Source organism: Solenopsis invicta, chromosome 11, assembly GCF_016802725.1.
Source record: "Solenopsis invicta isolate M01_SB chromosome 11, UNIL_Sinv_3.0, whole genome shotgun sequence".
NCBI lineage: Eukaryota > Metazoa > Arthropoda > Insecta > Hymenoptera > Formicidae > Solenopsis > Solenopsis invicta.
The window spans coordinates 101,620-122,560 of record NC_052674.1 but is presented as its reverse complement, the minus strand read 5'-3'; the positions used below and the strand labels follow the sequence as shown (position 1 = coordinate 122,560).

Here is a 20,941-nt window from a genome sequence, read left to right as displayed (position 1 = left end):
CTTGCTCTAACTCTTTATTGCTTTCAGATATTATTTCCTTATTGAACTATCAAATCTCCTTAATTATGTTGAACTCGTGCAGCAATTTATAGCTTTGCTGAATCACCCAATCTACTTTTCTTCGTGACGTAAATAATAACCAAAACCAACTAAATTTAATTATTGCCAAACGCTTGATTACTATTATTACGTTTGGTAATATTCACTTTTTTCAGTATGTCTGTTTATTACATCAAAAATACTTTAACAAAAATGGAGAAAATTTGGTGCTTAAACCTGCTGTTAGGTTTGAATTTGCTATATTGTTTATGTCAATATGATAAAAAAGCTTTAAGAAATAAAAAAATTTTCATAGAAAAAAATCTATTAAAAACGAAATCATCAAATACTAAAGAAGAAAAATAAATAAAACATTAATAAAATATATTTTTTGGGTGTAATAAAACCAAACAGAACAGAAGAGTTAAAATTGAAGTTTGATTAATATACAAAATAATATAATATTAAATGCACTTTATATTAGTTTTATTTATAATTAAAATTTTATACGCGTTTATATTTACAAGAAATAGAAACTTATGAAAGAATAGATACTTTTACAACTGCACAGATGCGCTGATTCTCGTACAATTTGTACCATTAAATATGAGAACGTGTCTATTGTTCATAAATAATTGTATACTAGTCACAGACGTGCTGTTAAACTAAAGAGAAAATTGGCCGTCTCGTAAGACCTCGTAATATTTACATACGTTAAAGGAGAAAACAATTGTCAATTGCGGCTTATGACTCAATTTATTAAGTCATAAGCCACAATCGCAAAGATAATCACAATAATAGCGTGCGGGATCGATTGGATCAGTCGCACTTCAATTCCGGTTTTTTTCTGGCCTAGGAACACCGCGTCGGATTTACGCCGGACGTCACGTAAGAACGTTATCGTTTCTATTCAGCTTCACTGTCGTAATGCCGACGGCGTAGCGTTTGTTTATTTCGGGGGAAAACGGGACGCCGTGCCGTACCACGCTGCGCCATCAACGAGCACGGGATGTTAATGAGTTCGACGACGCTTGTTGGAATGCCAGCTCGCTTTCCATAATACATACATCGGCCGCCGTGCCGCGACGCGGTCGTGCGTTCTCCATAAACGTCTCGCGGCTTGCGGCCCCCTCGCGCTATGTACGCGTGCCTCCTTCTCTCGCATACGCGAGATAACATCGCGACCGTCGGCCGGTCCAGGTATGTAGGTAGGAGAGCCGCGGTGCGCAAACGAGCGTGATCGGGAAGGAACGCCCGATCGGCCAAGGCCGCTCGAATAACGTCCTCGTATGATTCGACATCGAGTCGGCAATCGACGTCGCGAAGTCTGTTCGAGTTTTCTTTATCATTGTTTTCCTTCTTTTCCTTGTTAGGACGCACACGGCTATTTTCCCTGGTTTTTTGTTTATGTAAGACGCAATAAATGAGTAGGTAATGAAGATTATTAGATAATTATTTAATAAGCCTAAGGACACAGATTATGGAAGTTTAGTATGATTAACTCTCCGCCTGTGTTTTTTTTGACACCCATAGACTATACAAATCTGTTACGTCGAACGCTATTTTCTTTACCTTATATATTATTTTTTTTTTATTAAATAATATTTCAGAAATTATATTTATATTTATTATATTTATACAGATTGCAAAAAAATAAATAAAAATGTAGAACAAACTGTCTCGCACAACGCAGACCATCTAAGGAAGATCCATAAAACGCTCAAAGAACGTCCTTACGTTTTAAAAACATCCTTGGGACGTTCTTTGGATAAAGTGTGCTGTGTAGGTGTAATCTCTGAATATAATAATAAATTTAAATTTACTTTAAAGTTACTTTAGTAATGTTTCTTCTGCAAGATTCCAAGTGCAAGAATCGCGAATATTTTGTTATATTACATTTTTTGAAATATTACATTTTTTCAGTTGAAATCTTTCTGAGACGTCTCTGAAAAATTTCGATGTTGTCTGGCATCAAATATTCAAAAAATTTGAAAAAAATCATGAAACATCTGTCAATACTAATTAACGATGTCATATTTTGATGAGGACTGTTTACTATAATAAATATTTTTTTCTTAAATAAACTTTGAATATTGAGAGAATGAAGGAAAAAATTAATTATTATTAAGATGGAAAAAATTATTATTATTAGTTGTTATCGCGGATGTTTCGAACTCACGTATATAGGCGAAGAATTAATCTCATATTTAAAAGATGATGGAATTATCAATGATGCCCACAAAGAATTGTCGATTTAGGGTTTAAAAAAAATTTGCAATTGTTAATTTCTATACTTTCCCGAAAGAAACCGTCGTTAGAATTCGCGCAAAAAAGTCCCAAGGACGAAGTAAATTGGCGTTGCGTTCGATGACAGACGAAGAGGGCGAATTCCCGGCGGCCCCGACGATTAGAGCGAAGGACACTCGCCATTTCTGGCGTCGCGTCGACTTCCGCGTTCGTCTTCTCCCCGCTGAGACGCGGGTCCCCGCGAGTTTCTCAGCGCCGGCGCTGGATGCGTCAGTGAGAACGGGAAGTCAACAAGATCAACGGCATTGCGTTCGCTGGAATGCCAGGTAGCTTTCCAGGACGTAACGAAGGAGAACCGTTCCACGTACGTTGCGGTCTTAATCTCCCACTTCTTCTCGGCTTCTGCCGAGCCATCTCCCGGCGCTGCGCCGCTTGCTCGTTTACGCCGCTCTTCGTCCACGCGGCTCGATGTATCAATGAGAACGATCGGCGATTCTTCCCGCGGTTAAAAGGCACCTTCGAAATGCATAGCGACGGAGTGAGTCTTCTATCAGACTCCTTATTTCCAGACACTGTAGCCTCTAAGCCAGTTGCCAGAGACTTGGGAGAATCTTCTTTTTTGGGTTTTGTTAATTGGGAAGGATAAAAATACTATAGATCTTTATATTTTCCTCTTCTAAAGATTCTCCTAAATTTTTTAGCCGCTCAAAAAATTCCCCATGATAATAACAAAATCTGTATTTGAGAAAAAATTCTCTAATCTTGCAACCGAGCTTGCAACTATGTACAAATCTACATAAAATACAAATTTACATAAAAAGTTATTTTTGTTTGTTTTACATACTTCTTTTTAAGAATGTATATGTCGTGTCTCAAAACATTATTAAAAATGTATATATTTCATAGGTTGTTTTATGTTTTAGTATCTGTGTAAAATTTGAACACAATTGTTTTATTTGTTTGAAAATTATTAAATTTTTTTATTTACTCTTGATTTTTCGTAAAATCGCGTTTTATAATATTTATTTTCAAATTTTATGAGTAAGTAACATTACAAATTAAATCAAAATTTTTGTATATGTATATTAATAAAACTCCATTAAATATTTGTGCAAAAATTCATTTAGGTCTGTTTACTCGTTACATACACATAATACAAATGTTGGTTCCAATTTTTCACTCAACAATGTAACTGTTATATAACGAGTGTGTTATATGACAGTTACATTGTTGAGTGGGAAATTACAACTAATATTTGTATCACTTGTAACTTGGTGTTTGCTGAGAAAATTATTTATTTACAACTGCAGCAAAGTTTATTATAGATCAAATTGTTTTCTTCTTTGCTGCTGGCTTTAAAGCCAAAATTTAAACATTTGCAACCAAAATTTTTTGTCATTGCGCTTAGAAAAAAGAAAAAATAAATCTAAACCAGCAGTTTTTAAATTTTGATGACTTTTAATTTTTCTTGTAAGGTCACTGCACCAGTCAATTAACATATAAGTAAAAGTTTAATATAATTACTTATATTTTTAAATAAAAAATAATATTTTAATAAAATCTTTATAAAAATTAGAAAAAATATATAAAATGCAATTAATTCGCAATTTATTATTTTAAAGTTTTATTATATTAATACTTTTCTGAAATAGTTATTTATTGGTGATTATTCAGCGACTGGTGCAATGACCTTATAGACAAAACATTAATTCGTATTTTTTACGATTTTTCTCTCAATCGAATTTTCGGAAACCAAACTGAGTTGACGGTGTCGATTCGACGATTTCGACGTTGAATCGACATCGATTTCATTATCATTTCTGGTTGGATGGAGATCAGTACATGGAGAACGGTCGAGTACTCAATGACTAAGCCGAGACGCGTCGAATTGGATCAAGTCCTTGAGACCTTGAGCCTTTCGTCCTCTTTTTGCAACATCCTACGTAGCTGTGTATCCGGAGAGAATTTTTGGTGACTAATCGAATTTGTCACGCACGTTGCAAAATGTTTTTGTGCGCGCCGGTCTCAGATTACTCGGAATCACTTTCGATTCAGACAGAAATCACAGAGTTCCCAAAACGCATCAGCTCCTATAACGTCTCGCGTCCCTTCTTCTCTATAATACAAATCGGGTGTTGAAAGAAAATTAGTCTTTCGTTGTCTCCGTCGATTAGCCTTATCATAACTTCAAAGTAATGTATCTCCGCGTTGATACGTCTATACATCGACAATAAATAATGACTTGCATCAATAAAGGCGCGCAGCGCGAGATACAGCCGTTGAGGTGGGGTGGGTTGAAGCGGGGAAGACAACCTGCGTTCATCTTCGTTCTTTCTTCGCATGCATACCTCATCGATACTTCGCTCATCAATTATCTACCCGGTACGTGCGCATCTACCACGCCGTTTCGCGTTGACAGCTCCCGCCGAATGACCCGTCCATTTTCCGGCATGCGAAATCGGTAATAAGTCAAGAGTCGAGTTCTTCTTGCGTGCTGTTCCGCTCTGGACGATTCCGTAATAGCTGTTATTTTTACGTGCTCGCTTCTCACAAGCAAAGCCATCAGAGGGAACGAACTTCATCGGAATGCCCTGGTATTCGTGCTCGCTTTCCGTGGCGAAGAAAGGAACTATATACGCTACGCCTATGCGTAATAGTATCTTTAAACTCTTCGGTTCTCTCTGACCTTCAGTTCAGTTCGATTTATTTGGTTCCCATCTCACTTTGGTTCCTTGAAGACAATACAACCATAAAACAATAGAATCTTTTTTGCTTCTTATAACTGTTATCACACAGCAAATCAGACTGGGAATACAAAGTCAATATCAGTCCAGTAAGCATCGAATATATCGTTGATATAATATTTTGTAACATATACATGTGTTATATCTATGCTATCTCTATGAGCACATAATATTCTTAGAATATTATACACATATTATTAAAAATTAAAATAATATTCCGAGAATATTATTCAATATTTTTAATATTATCTTAATATTATAGAAATATTGTGTTAATGTTACATCCGTCTTTACATAATATCCGTGGAATATTATGAAAATGTTCTATGCATATTATTGTGGTAAAACATTAATGTGAATTATTATGTATAATAGAAAATATTCTCATACTTATTCACTTTATAATTATTACATTTAAAATTTATAATATTCTTGATAATTTAAAATATTGAAGTAAATAAAATTATAATATTTACTCCTCAAGTAATATTTATATAATATTATTTGAAGTGGACATATAGCCACTTTTTATTAATATTTCAAAAATATTACTTAATACAAAAATAATATTACGCGTTTATAGGGAGGAATACGAAAAACGTTCTTAGCAAACGAAGACATTGCGTTGGCCCTCATAGGACTTTTCTCTGATATTTAAAATGTTTTTTAAAATTGATTTTAATAAGATTTTAATGAGAAGTCTAACATAGAGTTTGACATGAAACTTGATGAATTAGTTTTTATGTCGACATTCTTTTTCTTATTAATTAGACATCCACGCGAGACGTTTTACTATAAAAATATTTTTCTCCAATTAGGCATCTTTCAGAAGCTCTCTCGTCTCTTTCAACAAAAATTTGCTTCAGGTCTAACACGCGCTGCGAAATTCTTAATTATCCATTACGCAGACAAGCCTCTTTCTTTTCACCAATTAGTCTGCCGCGGTACATTCTCACTGCCTCCAGTTTGGGGAACAATGCCGCGTGCTGCGCGCGTATCTATTCCTCTCGCGTTACTTCCCACGGGGAAATCCGACTCCTGAATAAGACCTTTCAACGCAATCGACGTCGCTCGATGTGTCACTACGATGGGAAGATCGTCCTCGATGCGCCGCATTTTCACGGTTCCATTCCAGTTGCAAATTATGCAACGCGCAGATGGTTTCAATCCGCGATGTTTTCACGCCGTTTGACTACCCTCGCGTGACAGAACTCGACGAGAAAGAGTTTCCTCACGAAATGTGTCGCGTTTGTCACATCTTCTTGATGTATGAACGTGTTGTCACGTGTGCTAGAGATATTCTTCGAACGAAATGAATAAGGTATCTAATTATAGATGAGTCTTATTCGGTCATAGCTGCATCTTAGTGCTGATATTTCTTGTGTGATTTTACATACATAGATACTCTTTCGAGTTCCTTAAACTGCGAATAAATTTTCAATCTTGAAACATAGATATAAGTTGAACAAGAATAGTAATGTCATGATATTAAATTGATAATGAATTTAATAATAATGATGCTAACAAATACACACATCTGTCACCTCCTTTCACCCAAATTCTTCTAAATATTATACTGTTGTTGCAATAAATATCACCACGTGCTTTAGTGATCGAAGTGGGTAAGACACCACTCGCCCTCAAAAGGGGTTCCAAGTTCGATTCCTGAGATGTATATTAATTTTGGCAATAAATTCTTTACAATATAGGGAAGATGGAGAAGAAGGGTGTGACAGATGCTTGTTAATATCACTATTATTAAACTGATTATCAATGAAAAATGACATTGCTATTCTAATTGTGTTTCAAGATGGAAAATTTATTTGGCGCGCAGTTTGATGAACCTGAAAAGATATATAAAATTTTACAAGAAACATTAACATGAAGATAGATGAAAAAGTTATTATCGAATAAGGCTCATCATTAATTACTTGTGTTTTTATATATTTCAATCTCCTATTATTATTTAGTAAAATATATTCTTATCTATTTAGACCGTCAATACTATAAACGAACGAAGTCGACTGGATGCTCGCAAGTGTTATCGAGAAACTTTTCGGGGGACTCCGGATGGTTCCCGCGACGGTAGCCGCTTCTCACGTCCGCGACTCGTGAAAGAGGAGTTAACGATGAGATAATTACCGGCTGGCGGCTGCAGCGTACCCATTGTTCGCCACATCGATGCGGACGTATACGCACGTTCCTACGTGCGGCGGTATCTCGACTTCGATGACTCATGAGCGTGCCATGCGCAACGAATAACGTACGCGGTGAAAAGTGCATGTTTTTATATCCATAAGAAATAAATCGAGCCGGAATTTACATTGCGAAATTGTGTGTCTAATCCTCGTTATCGGAAAGTAAATTCCTCTGTACTTTTTCCCGGTTTAATTTTTAATTACTTCCACGTATGACTCACATACAGAAGAAACATTAGTATCAAACTAAAGCTAATATATATTATTCTATTTAACAGTTATTGAATCTTATATAAGCAAATAATACTCTTTTTTTATATATGAAACAATAATAATCCTGATTATACATACATATATAATTTAATATCTTTCAAAAAATTTAGTAATTTTAAATTTTTACAAAAAAATTTTTAATTTTAATATTATAAGAGTTATCTAAAGAGCACAATATATTATTGTTTTGATGATAATATTATTAAAAAATTTTAATTCTTGATTTGGAAATACTGTTAGGTTTCTCTTTCGATATTTTTTTCTTTCAACTCATAGAAGACAAAAATTATTATTAAATAATCTGAATATATTTTAGATAAAATTTTTTGTCATTTCAGCTCTAAAGCAAGTTACGTCTTTTTAACAATATATAAATTTCATTTCAATATAAGTAATGAATAAACAGCTCGTGTCATGCGAAGCAATATTGGAAACAATAAAACGAACAATGGACAAATTAATGTGATGTACTTAGAATGCCATTTATTAATCGTAGTTACATATTCATGAAAATAATATAAGAAGAAATAGAACAAAGAGCATTATATTTCTTATTACGCAGTCTTTACCAGCGATTAAAATAATATGTTATTGTTATGTTGAGGCCAACATTAAAACCGATTTAAACAGTTAATATGCATTTTTATTGTAACGCTTCAACATTAAATATGTTAATCATTGAATGGATCAAATTGCACACGGATTGGCTATTTTGTCGATATTGTGATATTGGATTTGATAACGATAATCTTGAGTTTTATTATTTTAATTATGTTCACCCGGTACTAATTATTAATGAATTTAGTTATTTATTTATCGCTGCTGATGAAGACTGTGTCGTAATAGAAACGTAATGCTTTTTTATATATTTTTTTTTACACTGTCGTGAATATTTATGGTTAATAACACATCTTAAATACATCACATTAATGTGCTTGTTATTGGCCTCACTATGTTCTTATTTCCATATTTAACATTTTGATAATAAGGATATTCTCAAAACAAGAATGTTCTTTCTTTCCATGCAGATATAAATAAACGCCGAATATCGGAAAGAGATATAAGTAGTAATAGTAATAGTAGTAATGGGAGCGGGTGGGATTATCAATCTCTATACGTCACCTAGATGGATCTAAAAAATTTCTCTGACTTCTGCTAAAGATTACAAATTTAAAAATTTGTTTATATAGAATGTGTAAGTTTGACTTACGAGTCTGTCACTCTCACATAGAGCCATCTCAAGATACAATATTATAGTAAATTTTAATAAGTAATGTAATAAATAATAGAACTTGAATATTTTTTTATATCAGAAGCGATATTTTTATTAAAAAATGTTTTCACCGAAAGAAAGACTGTTCGAATATGAAATCATATATTAATAGAGCAGTTCCTAAAACTTGCCGAAGAAACTCGAGGCAGAAAGGTCCGAAAAATAAGAATTTAATTGTTTTTTTTTTATATTTTAACTATGAAGAAATTTCGGACGTGAAGGGTATAATCAGTTCCACGTCAGTCATCTCATCCATTTAGAAATGATGTGGCGCACCGCTTTTTTTACAAAGGAGACGCCGCGAATCGCCAAGAGAGCGCCGCGAGGTGTCAGAAGGATGATTCACGCTGCGAAATTTAATAATTTTTATTGTTCGACGACGTCTCTCCACGTGCGAGCATGAAACACGTTCAGCCTTCTTCTTTCTCTTTCCGTTTGTTCTGGCGACTGCTCTCGGAATTCCTTCTGTGCGCGTATGTACTTGCCTCACCAACGGAAGCGGAGGAGTAGGACGTAGTGGTGGTGGCAAAGAGGTCGCTCATGTAAGAGACGCGGGTATCCTTCGAATTATGCGATCCGTAAGATCCCGGCTCGTCGAGTATGATCGCGAGAATCGATAGCAGGTCGAGGAAAAGTACGCTTCTTCACCACCTCCTCCTCTTTCTGCAATCTGCCTCCTCCACACCGCCTCGAGTACGTCAGGCTCTTCTTCTGATCCACTCGTTACGTGTTTATTTTGCAATTATTACGTTCTCGCGCTTGGTATGCCGACGTACATCATCGCCGATTAACGGACATCGAAGTTGTGCAAAGAAACGAACGCCTAACACGGCGAAAGCTACCGAAGATCTAGCGGGCGTATTTGAGAATGTATTTATATAGGTGCGCTTCTTGCTCCAGTGGCATGCTTCCGCTGAAATATGGATGTTTCACTATTACTGAATCCGTTCCTTTTATCTACGCTGAAATCTAAATATTTCGTTATTACCAAAAACACGTTTTCACCAAACGGTTCACTACCGATCATTTTCGATTCTGCTTTACATTTCGAATTAAGATTCATGTAATTTAACAAATAATCTTTCAAAAAGGCTAGTAAGAATGAGGGCGCAGTTATGAAAGCGCAATTACTTTTTCAAAAACAATTTTTTATTTTATTATTTTAATTTCTTGACAAATAGCAATTTCGGAAATGCTATATATTTAAATTTAAGAGAACAATAAGCCTGAACTTACAATCAGATATAGAATGTGTTTACATGTTAAAATTAGATTTATGATTGAGTCCATAAAATTTAGATTTTTCAATATTTCTGCGAATGTGTAATTGGAAAATTTTCACACAAAAATCAAAAATTATTTGTAAAAAATCTTAGTTATGCATTAATCATATCGAGAATAATTTTCGAGGCAAGAATTTTTCATTTATTTAAAGATAAAACATCGCATCGAATTATAATTTAATGCATTATAAAATCAAATGAAGTGTTACAGGTCGAAGCGTGTTGCGTAATCGCGAATAAAATGCAGTGACGGCAAGGTTACGGCACTTGTGCGTCTTCGTCCTGCGAGATGATGCTTCGCATAAGACAGGAATCCATCTTCACATGAGCCATTTCCCACGCGTGTTCGCGAACGGGTGAATTAACATGCGACCAGGCAGGCAGTCGATCGTGCAATCTGCAACGTGAACGTTTCCACTTTTCACCTTTTCGTCTCTCACACACGAATCTCTCCTCCATTCAAATCTAACGTGCTCGCGTGCCGAAAAAAAAAGTTACCCGAGCAAACTCATGTGAAAATTCTCACTTCTTATCATACCTTGACACGCGAAACTTTCACTGTGTTTACCTTCTTACTTTTAAGAGAAGATTATATGATCGAGTTATTCAAAATAGAATAGATCAGGTTCATTGTCGATCATTGTCGATCATGTTCGACAAATAAATTAAATCTTATAAAAACCATAAACTTGCTCTCTAAATTTCGCAAAGAGAAATTGAGCTTGTGCAATTATTCGAGCAATCTGTCATATAAAAATTCTATAAAAATTAAAGTAGGATTTGCGCTCACACGACTAAGACTTCCTATAGAAGTGATTTTTTACTCTTATTAAAATGACAAATTACTCGTAAAACTGCAGCAATTCAATTTTCACTCTATAATATTCAACACTGAAAGAACAATTTTACTGTAGTATTTAAAAATTTAGCTAGATAGAGATCAGACAATAATTTTATGTTGGGCTATCAAAATAATTGTAAGATGTTTGAGCATGATGATGCTGTTGCAAAAAGTTTCGACATTATAGCAAACAATTTAAACATCTAATATAAATTTTTTAATGGTTTAACATAACTATTTTCTGGTTGTATTCCAATAAAATTATCCTTTCGTGAGTAAGTTTCTCTTGTTCTGTTTGCGCTCTTTACGTCAATCATCCTGATCTTTTAATTAACGCAAGTTTAATTTGTAGGCGAGTTGCGTTTTTTTTTACATTTGATGTTAATGCAGACGAGAATCGACTAATAACATTTATCGCGTTGTAAACGCGCGCCTTTTCGTATCCGGATACTGATCCTGAGAAAAGTGCGGCCGTGGCCGTTGGCCGATCACTCGGCGGCGATCGAACGGCGATTGAGATCGAAGATCAATCGTAAATAACAAAGTTCATCGTTCGACTTTCAGATCGGCCTCGCCGAAGCGAGCAGAACTGGACTCGCACATGGGCAGGACGAAAGGGCTCAACAGCAGGTGCATCCCGGGTGTGTGAAAAAAGAAATCGCTGGTGGAAGACGCGGAAGCGTGTCGCGAAGGACGCCGTGCGTGTCACTTTTTTGCTAGAGATTACTTCCTCCTTGCGAAAAACGGAAGGATGTCGCGAAGAACGGGACGCCCGACGCTCCTCGCGTCGTTCGTGACGCTGCTGATGACGTTGGTAACGATGACGTCCTGGCGCACTGCCCACGCTCACGTGGCTCTGACGTTTCCACGTGCCAGGCACTACGATCTGGACTTCTTGGACAATGCTAGGACGCCGGCACCGTGCGGCATGCCGCGTGGTGAGTTTGCTAATTAATTGCTATTATTGTTCCATATTAGTCCGCCTGTACGGTGTTCTCTAAATCTGAATCATTGAAGTCTTACTGATTTGCAGTGGTATAATCACTGTGATAATCATTCATTGTCACTCAGTGATTCCGATTAAGAGGAGTGTACTCTCATCAGAATCAATACTATCACTGAAAAACTAATTGATAGTTATAAATGTAGCATTGAAATTAGACTGTTTATTGTCATTCAGCGAATAACACACTAATTCCGATTTAGAAGATCCCAGCTTTCAAACGTATATCAAGGACTTTGTCTTAGGATTCCTTTAGTTACGATTTACAATGTAGTAGCACAAATAACAGAGTTTAAAAGATGTTTTTAAGACACATTTCCACAAATAGTCTTAAAGACAGTCTTATGATCCGGTTTTAGATTTTGGTGTTATCTGGGAAGTTTTAAATCGTAAGGAATTGACCAATCACAGTTGAATGTGAGAAAAATATTTGACTACAGTTAGTCATTTTCATAAGGCTTATTGCATTTATTGCTGACCGAGATTAATATATAGTTACGTAACTTGGACTTACGCCCCTTTTAGCGAAGAAATTTATTAACACATTCCGTGTCGCGCATTAATTTTAGGTGACTTGTTCACCACGCCGCATAGGTTGACCCATGACCACATCGGTGAGACCCATGGCATTTTTATTTGTATTTATTATATTTATAAATAAATTTATTATTATTTGCTAAGTAAACTACATTTTACAATGATTAAAAATTGTAAAAAGAAAATAGCCTAGTGTGTCAATATTGCATATCATACATCATAATTATCCATGTATAATATCGGAAATTATTTTATAATCACATTTCTCTTTTTAATCAAAATATCAAACGGCCTGAACGAAAAGTTCAGCGAGGATCATCCGACGATTCGTCATGCGACACGGTGTGTTATTTGAAAAAAACATTTATTAAATATTGAAAAGTAAATGCAATAGATATTTTGTAAAAAATGAATCGAGAGACTCGATTGTCCTCGGATTTTAAAAAAAATATATTTAAAGCATATAAGTCAAATACATATATTTGCTAATAATAAAATTAAATTTGTAGTTATTTTTGAAAGACAGAACGTGTAATAAAAAAATATCTTGCGAAACAATAGTAATATAGTTTCGAATAGTCTCTCAAATATATACCTTAACCTTCGTGGCGGAATCGCACGGGAGATAGAAATGTATATGTAATACGTACGTGACAGGGGACTCGAGTTCCCTGTCGGAAGCCCGTCGATGGCATCGAGAGTGCCTTGCGTTCTCCGGAAATCACGGCGAAGGCGCTTTTCGCGAGAGAAGAATCGCGCGCTCGTCTCCAGCTCCGGCGGAACGGCGCAGGGGAGCGGGATGGTTGAATGCATGGAGCGACGGTGCGCAGGAGGCACGGGTTTCTATGGGAAAACGACATTAACGCGAACGCTCGATCTCCCACTATCCCGTTGGGGGGATATAGCCCGCCGACGTCGCCGCCAGTCAGTCCGATTCGAAGCGACTTTCACCGGCTTGCATGAAGGGAGCGCGAGCCTCTCGGTACTCGCGGGCATTACCTTTCATGTTTTACGCGTACCTAACCGCCGATACTCAGGGCCGCATATACATTAACGGGAAGAGCGAAACTGACCGTGATAGGGTCACTGCATCAGTCACTGAACAAGTGAAAATGACTTAGTATGATTATATTTTCAAATAGAAAAATGAGATTTTAATCAAATCTTTATGAAAATGAGATGAACCTAAGTTCACAAGTCATCCAGATAAAAAATCTGATGAATATCATATTAAGATCAAGTTGAAATCATATGTAAATCGATAAACAATTTAATATTTCAAAGATTTCATCACGATATCTGGAAAGTATTATGTAAACGTCGACGATCTAGTCATCATTCAACTTATATCATACTGAAGTCGAAAGTCAGCATCTCTATATATTGGACTTGACTTGAATATGATATCAACCAATCATCTATAATTGGTTGATATTGGTTTGCATGATAGCTTCTATATTTTAAAGCGATATGTCTATACATATCAACATCGATACAATATCGATAATGTGATCTTTTCTCGAACATCAATACTGAGAAAAAGATTCCTAAAATTTAATAAATATTTATCCGAATGGTACCAATGAAATATTCACTAATAGTGCATAAATATTTACTCTATAAAAAGTGATACTTAAATTAAATTAGTGGTTCTTGTACTAAATAAATATATATTTATTTTTAGTAAATATTTCATTAATACTATTTGAATCAGTGTTTATTAAAATTTAGTAATTTTTCCCTGTGTAAAAAATCAATAAAGGATCTAATCGTCATCAAATTAAATAGTAAGAAAAATCATAATCAATACTGATTTGATCATCGATTTGTAAACCCGATGAAGGATATCAGTTAATTAGCAATTTATTATTTTAAGTTTTATTATTTTAACATTTTTCTTAAACAATTATTTATTGGTAATTGTTCGGCAACATGGTGCAGTGACTCTACTCATGATCGCAATACAACCTTTCTTTGCCTCAGAGAATTTCAAGATTGAACGCACGTAAAATCTAAGAGATGGATACGATGTGACAGTAACATTGATAGTTAATTAGACATTTAATCTTTTGAGTTAAGAAAATACTGAGGGTTTCATATTTCCATCTCTTCGTTTTCAAGGCTTACAGCAAAAGAATTAAAAATCAAAGAATCGATCTTACTTTTTGAACACTTTCGCGGCAAGAAGTGTATCTCGAAAAACCATGAGAGGGGGGGAGAGAGGGGGGGGAATTTATTGTTTACTTTCTCTCTTTCTCTTGAGTCTCTAAATTTTTTCCCTAGTTTTCTTTTGGACCGTCACTCGATCTAACGACAAAGTCAGCGGGATGGAAAGCTGAGAAAAAGGAAATCGTAACCGTTACGTTCGGCGTTTTCACATTGTTTCGTCGCGCAGCAATGCCAGGTCGAGCAATTACCTTGCTCGGTGTCATCGATCCTCCTATCCTCCCCCTCATTTTTCCTTGCGAAAGTGCAATTAAGACCACGCCGTAGATGGCACCGCGCGAATTACGTAAGCGACAGGAGAGGAGAGATATCATTATTTTCTCTCCCGTGTGGGTAACGCAAATTATTCGTCAGCCCGAGAAAAGGAGACGGCGAGTCGTCATCGTGGAGACTTCTTTCCATTGCGCTCTCATTTAACCACCTCCTCGCTCATTATCGGGGCGGTGATTAATTTGTGCCACGCCACTTATTCTCTCACGCGTCACACGAAATTGCGAAAAAGTCGCGTAACCGGTCGTGGAAAATTGCGGCCCGAACGCGCGTTACGCTACACAAGTGCGTGTGGTTGCGCAGCGACATTTTACGTCGACCATAATTGTCGAATTAAAAGATTGCGATCGTATCTTTTTCTCATTTGTTGACACCATTCGATTACGCAGTCTAATTATTATTGTATTACTTTACGTTTAAGTTTTTAAGGATGTTTCGGTTACAATACGAGCTAAAAGTTATCGAAGTTTTAAAACTAAAGATTTCTCTGGGATTATTTTTTTTCCTAATTAACAATTAAAAATTTTGATTGTGAATGCCCGAATTTTGGCCGTGAAACTAGCTAGAAAGAAGAAAACAATGAAGAATTGGATTTATAATGGTTATTGCAGCGAAAATTACTATATTTTGCTGCAATTTTAAATAAATTTTACATGATTAAATGGATCTAGATGAATTTTTGTACAAATGTTTATTAGAGTTTTATTAGTATATGTGAAAGTTTTGATTTAATTGGTAGTGATACAAATAAGCACTGCAAAATGCGATTACATAAGAATCAAGAGTGAGCAAAGAATTAAATAACTGTTAAACCAATAAGAGAATCGTGTTCAAATTTTACACAGACATTCAAATGTAATACTAGAATATTCTTCGAAATTTTTATATTTTTGCTAATGTTTTGAGACATGACCCATACATCCTCAAATAAATTGAGCAATGCGCTGCGAAACAGCAGAAAAAAGTATAATTCTATCCCGATAAAAAGTGTTTATTATTTTCAATTTTAATTTCAAGCTTGATTAAGAAATAATGCTGACAAATTTATGTCTTCGGAAAAGCTATCTAAAAATTTTTTCTGCAGGTACAAATCTACCAGAACGTTCACTCGCGATTTTTATTAATATTGCTTTGCTTCACAATTCAATTCTGGATTGTAATGACTAAAGCTAGCCGTGGTTTGACTTGACTGCCTCTACGATTGCGCTAACGCATACTGGCTGCGCGAACGCGGCAATAAATTTTTCTTTCCACGGTTATAATTTAATCGAGCCGCTCCGACGGCTCCGCTCGGTCAGTGGAAGAGAAGAACCGCTTTCCTTCCGGAGAAGCTTGGGGAAGCGGAAGGGGCCGCTATTACGGTAATACCGGAAAAGTTGATTAAAAGTACCGGAGGGTAATCAGTTATTTGCATTTTTATTAAATTAATGCATAAGCTTCGCGAATTTGGCGCGTTCTATGGTACGAGATCGTTCCCTTTGTTTCTGAAGTAATTATCGTAATAAAAAAAAGTATTTAGTGAAAACTATGATGTAAAAAATAATTATGTGAATATCACGATTGTATTGCACTGAGAAGATATTCGTCCCGCGTTGTTGATTCCTGCGTGGAAAGAATAATTTTACTGAAATACAGATCTGAGAATAGGTAATTATGTTGAATCATTAAAAAAATTATATCGGATATTTAACTGAGTTACTAGAATGTCAAAACTGTTTGCAGCAATTATTATTGGATGTCTTACATAATTATTTTGATGGCCCATCACAAAATTATTATCCGATTTGTACACTGAGAGAAAAACTTCTTAAAGTTTAATAAATATTTATTCTATAAGATAAAATTATACTTAAATTAAATTAGTGATTCTTGTACTAAATAATATATATTAACATTTAATAAATATTTTATTAGTATTATTTGAATAAATATTTATTGAAATTTAATAAATTTTTCTTCAGTGTATCTAGCTAAATTTTTAGATGCTGCAGTAAAATTGTTCTTTCTGCATGTTTTTGCCTATTTCGAAATATCGATAAGTCTCAAATTGGCAAAATATTTGCTCAGCGAACATTCGATAAACGTGTGTGCGTGGTTAAATTCGTTTAGGCACGTAGAAGGTCTATTTTACGTGAGCTTTTTTCTTAAGACGAGCGGTGAAATTTTACGTGGTCTACAGCTGGTATATCTTTTCGCTCTCAAATTTCGCTTCATTCGAAAGGCGATTCGAAGGAATGCTCGATAGAAGGTTGGAATGTAAATTAATAGACGAGAAATGTCCTGCGACGGAATATTTCTGAAGTGTCTCTGGATCGCGACGTATCGACATGATACGTGTGACCTCCGGAACAGGTTGCGACAGACCCGAAACGAGGCCAGCACCAGGCCTCGTCGCGACTTTTAATGGCGACAAATTTTCAGAATTAATCGCCGATGATGCGGAACGCGGAGCCATTTATCATTGTCTTACTTTATACATGGAATTACGGTCACAGTCTAATTTTGATATTTGAAATGTTTTTCAGGCCACGTCAAGACGTCGTTACTGGCAGGAAGCAATTTCAACGTCACGTGGCACCTCGCCTATCCTCACAGAGTAAGTAAAGCTCTCACGAATCCTTTGAGATTTTTATCGCATTATACGCGATCTCTAAGGTGCAGCAAAATAAATAAAAAAAATAAAATAACTGAGGTACCTGAGCGGAATGATTTATTTTTTTTTAAATTCTATTTATGATAATGAAATGAATTCTATTTAGATATTGAAATAAACTAAATAAGAATGAAATCGTTATGTCAATTACTTATAAAAATAATGTATCTTTCGCATAGAATGTTTATAAACACAAAATTTTTAAACTTTGACATACGCTTATAAGTATAACAAGGTCAAAACTAAAAATAAAATAACAAAGCAATTAAATATTATATTTTTAATCAGTTTCAAAATTATTAATCACGAAAACAAAATTCTTTACGATTTACACTTTGCTATTCAACATCACAATTATCTTTAATTTGCATCTAATTCGTCACAAATTTTTGTCGCACTAGACAACGCGTTACTGCCTTCTGATACTTTCTCGTTTTCTCGTTCTAATATTCCAGTCCCTCTTTTTACATATTTCCTATGATATATATATCTTTTAAAACGTAAAGACGTTTTTAAGTGATAAATGTAAAAGTGCTAAGTTCTATTTAGTGCTAGGCTTTATAGGTCTTAGGTTCATGGTTCTTATACAGATAAAACGATTTCGTTGAAGTCTCTAAAAAGTTAGCTAGATACAGATCTAAAAATAATTTTGTTGGACCATTAAACTAATTATGTAAAATATTCAAATAGGTTGCTAGAACGTCTTTTTTCAGTCTAGCTCATTATGCTCGAGCATTCTACATAATTATTTTGATGATTCAACAAAATTTCCATGTCTGTATTTACTAAAGTTTGGAATAATTCAAAACTGTTTTTTTCCGCGTAACTATCGGAATCCAAAATAATTTATGTACATATATAAATTAGTCATTTAAAAGATAACTTAAGTCAATTTTTGTTTCAATTAAGGTATTCAAAAACGGGGAGGTAAATACGCAAATATTTCTCTCAAATATTTCAATTTTAATAAAAATTGATTTACGTTTACAGAAAGGACAATTTTGCTGAAATTCTGATCTGAAAATAATTATGTAGAATCATTAAAAAATTTATATTGGATATTTAAACTGGTTGCTATAATGTCAAAATTGTTTGCCGCAGTGTCATCATGCTTGAGTAATTCGTTCAAAACGTTCAGAATTGATGATACTGGTGCAAAAAGTTTTGACATTCTAGCAAGTAGCAAACGTTCAATATAAATTTTTTAATAGTTCAACATAATTATTTTCAGATCTGTATTTCAGCAAAATTGTTCTTTTCGTGTAATAATTTTAAAATAAATTCAGACAATATGTATTAGAACTGCTAAAACGTTGCAACAATACGAAGAAAGGTCTTACGAGTCGTCGACAGAAAATTAATTAGCGGGAGTAACGGAAATTTCATGAATACCGAAAATAGACTCGAGGAATTTTAACGTGTTGAATATTTTACAGCAACGACATTCATTTTATTTGCTCTGACTCAACGTAGGCATACATCGTGCGCGACGTATGCCTACTTTGCGGTATTAAAATTTCCATTTTAATTTTCTGGCACCGAGACACGCGTGGAGAATTTCTGCTTTATCTTATTTCTGCGACAATATATATCCAATTATCTTATTGCGTTTCATTCGCATCGCGTTGCCTACTCGCTCGCTATACGAAACGCTATGAAACGAAAGAAACCCGTTCCTGAATGAATTAACCAACGCATCGCACCGCCGGGCCTCTCGTGCCGCACGAAATATCTCGCACGGATTTCTCGCGGATTTTCGCGCGAGGGAGAAAGGAAAACAAAACGTAACGCATATAATACACACATACAGCCCGGCGGTCACCATCGCCGTCGGCATTAAACTCGCCGCGCGTTACACATCCGCACTTCGAGGCGGCTACCGGCTGCTTAAAAGTCGTATCAGCGGTTACGTGAAGACAGGATAAAATCGCGCACCGTGCCTTTTATTACATCGCATCGGGACCACTTTCTCCGTAGCGCCGACCACTTTCCAGGCTCGGCGTGACGACGGCTGCGGCGTCCCCGGCCGACGCGGGCGTAAAACGCGTTCAGCATAATGGAGCATTCTTCTTCGTGCTCCGCGAGTATCCGCGTAACGCCGCACTCTCCGAGGTCTCTCTCTCTCTCTCTCTCTTTTGTCTGTTTTTTTATATCTCGGTAATTAACCCTTTTACAACGCGCGCGTTACATAGTAGGCTATAATGACGGCCGTCTGTTTCCAAGGCGTAGGCTTTCTAGACAACTAAAATTAAAGTTCATGCAACTCTCGGCGCTAGATTAGAATCTAGATTGAAATCCGAATAAATTGAATTTAAATTGCTCATCGATTGTATGCGCAATCTTATCGAATGCGCGATTACTATGATCGAAGTCGACCGAAGGAGAAAGCTTTACGAGGCTTCGGAGAAAGCATTTTAGCTGATCGTCAAGCGTGGGATTAACGAGGCGCCGTGTGTTATCAAAACTTTAGGAGGCCGTAAACGATGGCCCTTGCTCTATTAAAATCAATTCTTGTGTCGTTTCTCGTTTCTTTCATTGCGAGAAAGCGAGACACAGAGAGAGAAAGATACTTTTACGAGCTTTCGTGGAAAGCATGGACGGGGGGAGGGTGGGTGAAGCGTCGGAAATTACAGGGGATACTGTATGTTATCAGAGAATTATACAGGACCGTAAACGCGACATGGCGTTTTCTTTTATTAAAATCAAAAAGAGAGAGACCTTTGCAAGGCCTTCGCAGAAAGCGCTATTACGAGGAGTTAGATCATACATCACACGTTCCCAAGAAAGATGACGCGAGTCGAAATTTTTGAATTTTGTTTTATGTGCGGATTTTGTGTTCTGAAATACGATCAGCCAATAGACAAATAAAGAGAACTTAATATAATTACATTTTTAAGTAAAAGATACTTTCCAGTGAAATTTACATGAAAATTAGGGAAAAAATATTTATTAATTTACGATTTACTTTGAAATCTCATTTTTATATTTTTCTTAAACAGTTATTTATTAATAATTGTTCAGTGATTGGTATAGTAATCTTACAATGATTTTCAATCAGGGAAAGTCAATACAAGTTAAATTCAAATTTAAAAAAGTCGAGAAAAATGGCACAAATCGGAAAAAAAGTTTTTGGAAATCTAAAATAAAATTAATATCTACATTACTTTTGAAGAAATAAGCAATTTGCAATTAGCTGGAAGTTACTTAACTTGTGTTTAATAATATTGTAGATAATTAATATTAAAATATATACGGGTAAAAAATTCATATACGTTTTATTCATTTATCTTAAAATTTGAAAATGTTTCTAGACAGTTTTGTGTCATTTTTATTTGTTTATCCACCTATAATAAT

At 35.3% G+C, this 20,941-nt stretch overlaps 1 protein-coding gene across 5 annotated transcripts in view; it reads left to right on the top strand.

Moving 5' to 3' along the window:
* LOC105198813 overlaps positions 1-20,941 on the top strand; it is a 45,309-nt gene that overhangs the window by 4,638 nt on the left and 19,730 nt on the right. For all 5 annotated transcript variants that reach the window (XM_039454706.1, XM_011165653.3, XM_011165654.3 and 2 more), the window contains 2 exons: positions 11,463-11,836; positions 17,460-17,530. In XM_039454706.1, the coding sequence (XP_039310640.1) occupies positions 11,650-11,836; positions 17,460-17,530 (258 nt within the window). In that variant the 5' untranslated portion in view covers positions 11,463-11,649. The remainder of the gene's footprint in view (positions 1-11,462; positions 11,837-17,459; positions 17,531-20,941) is intronic.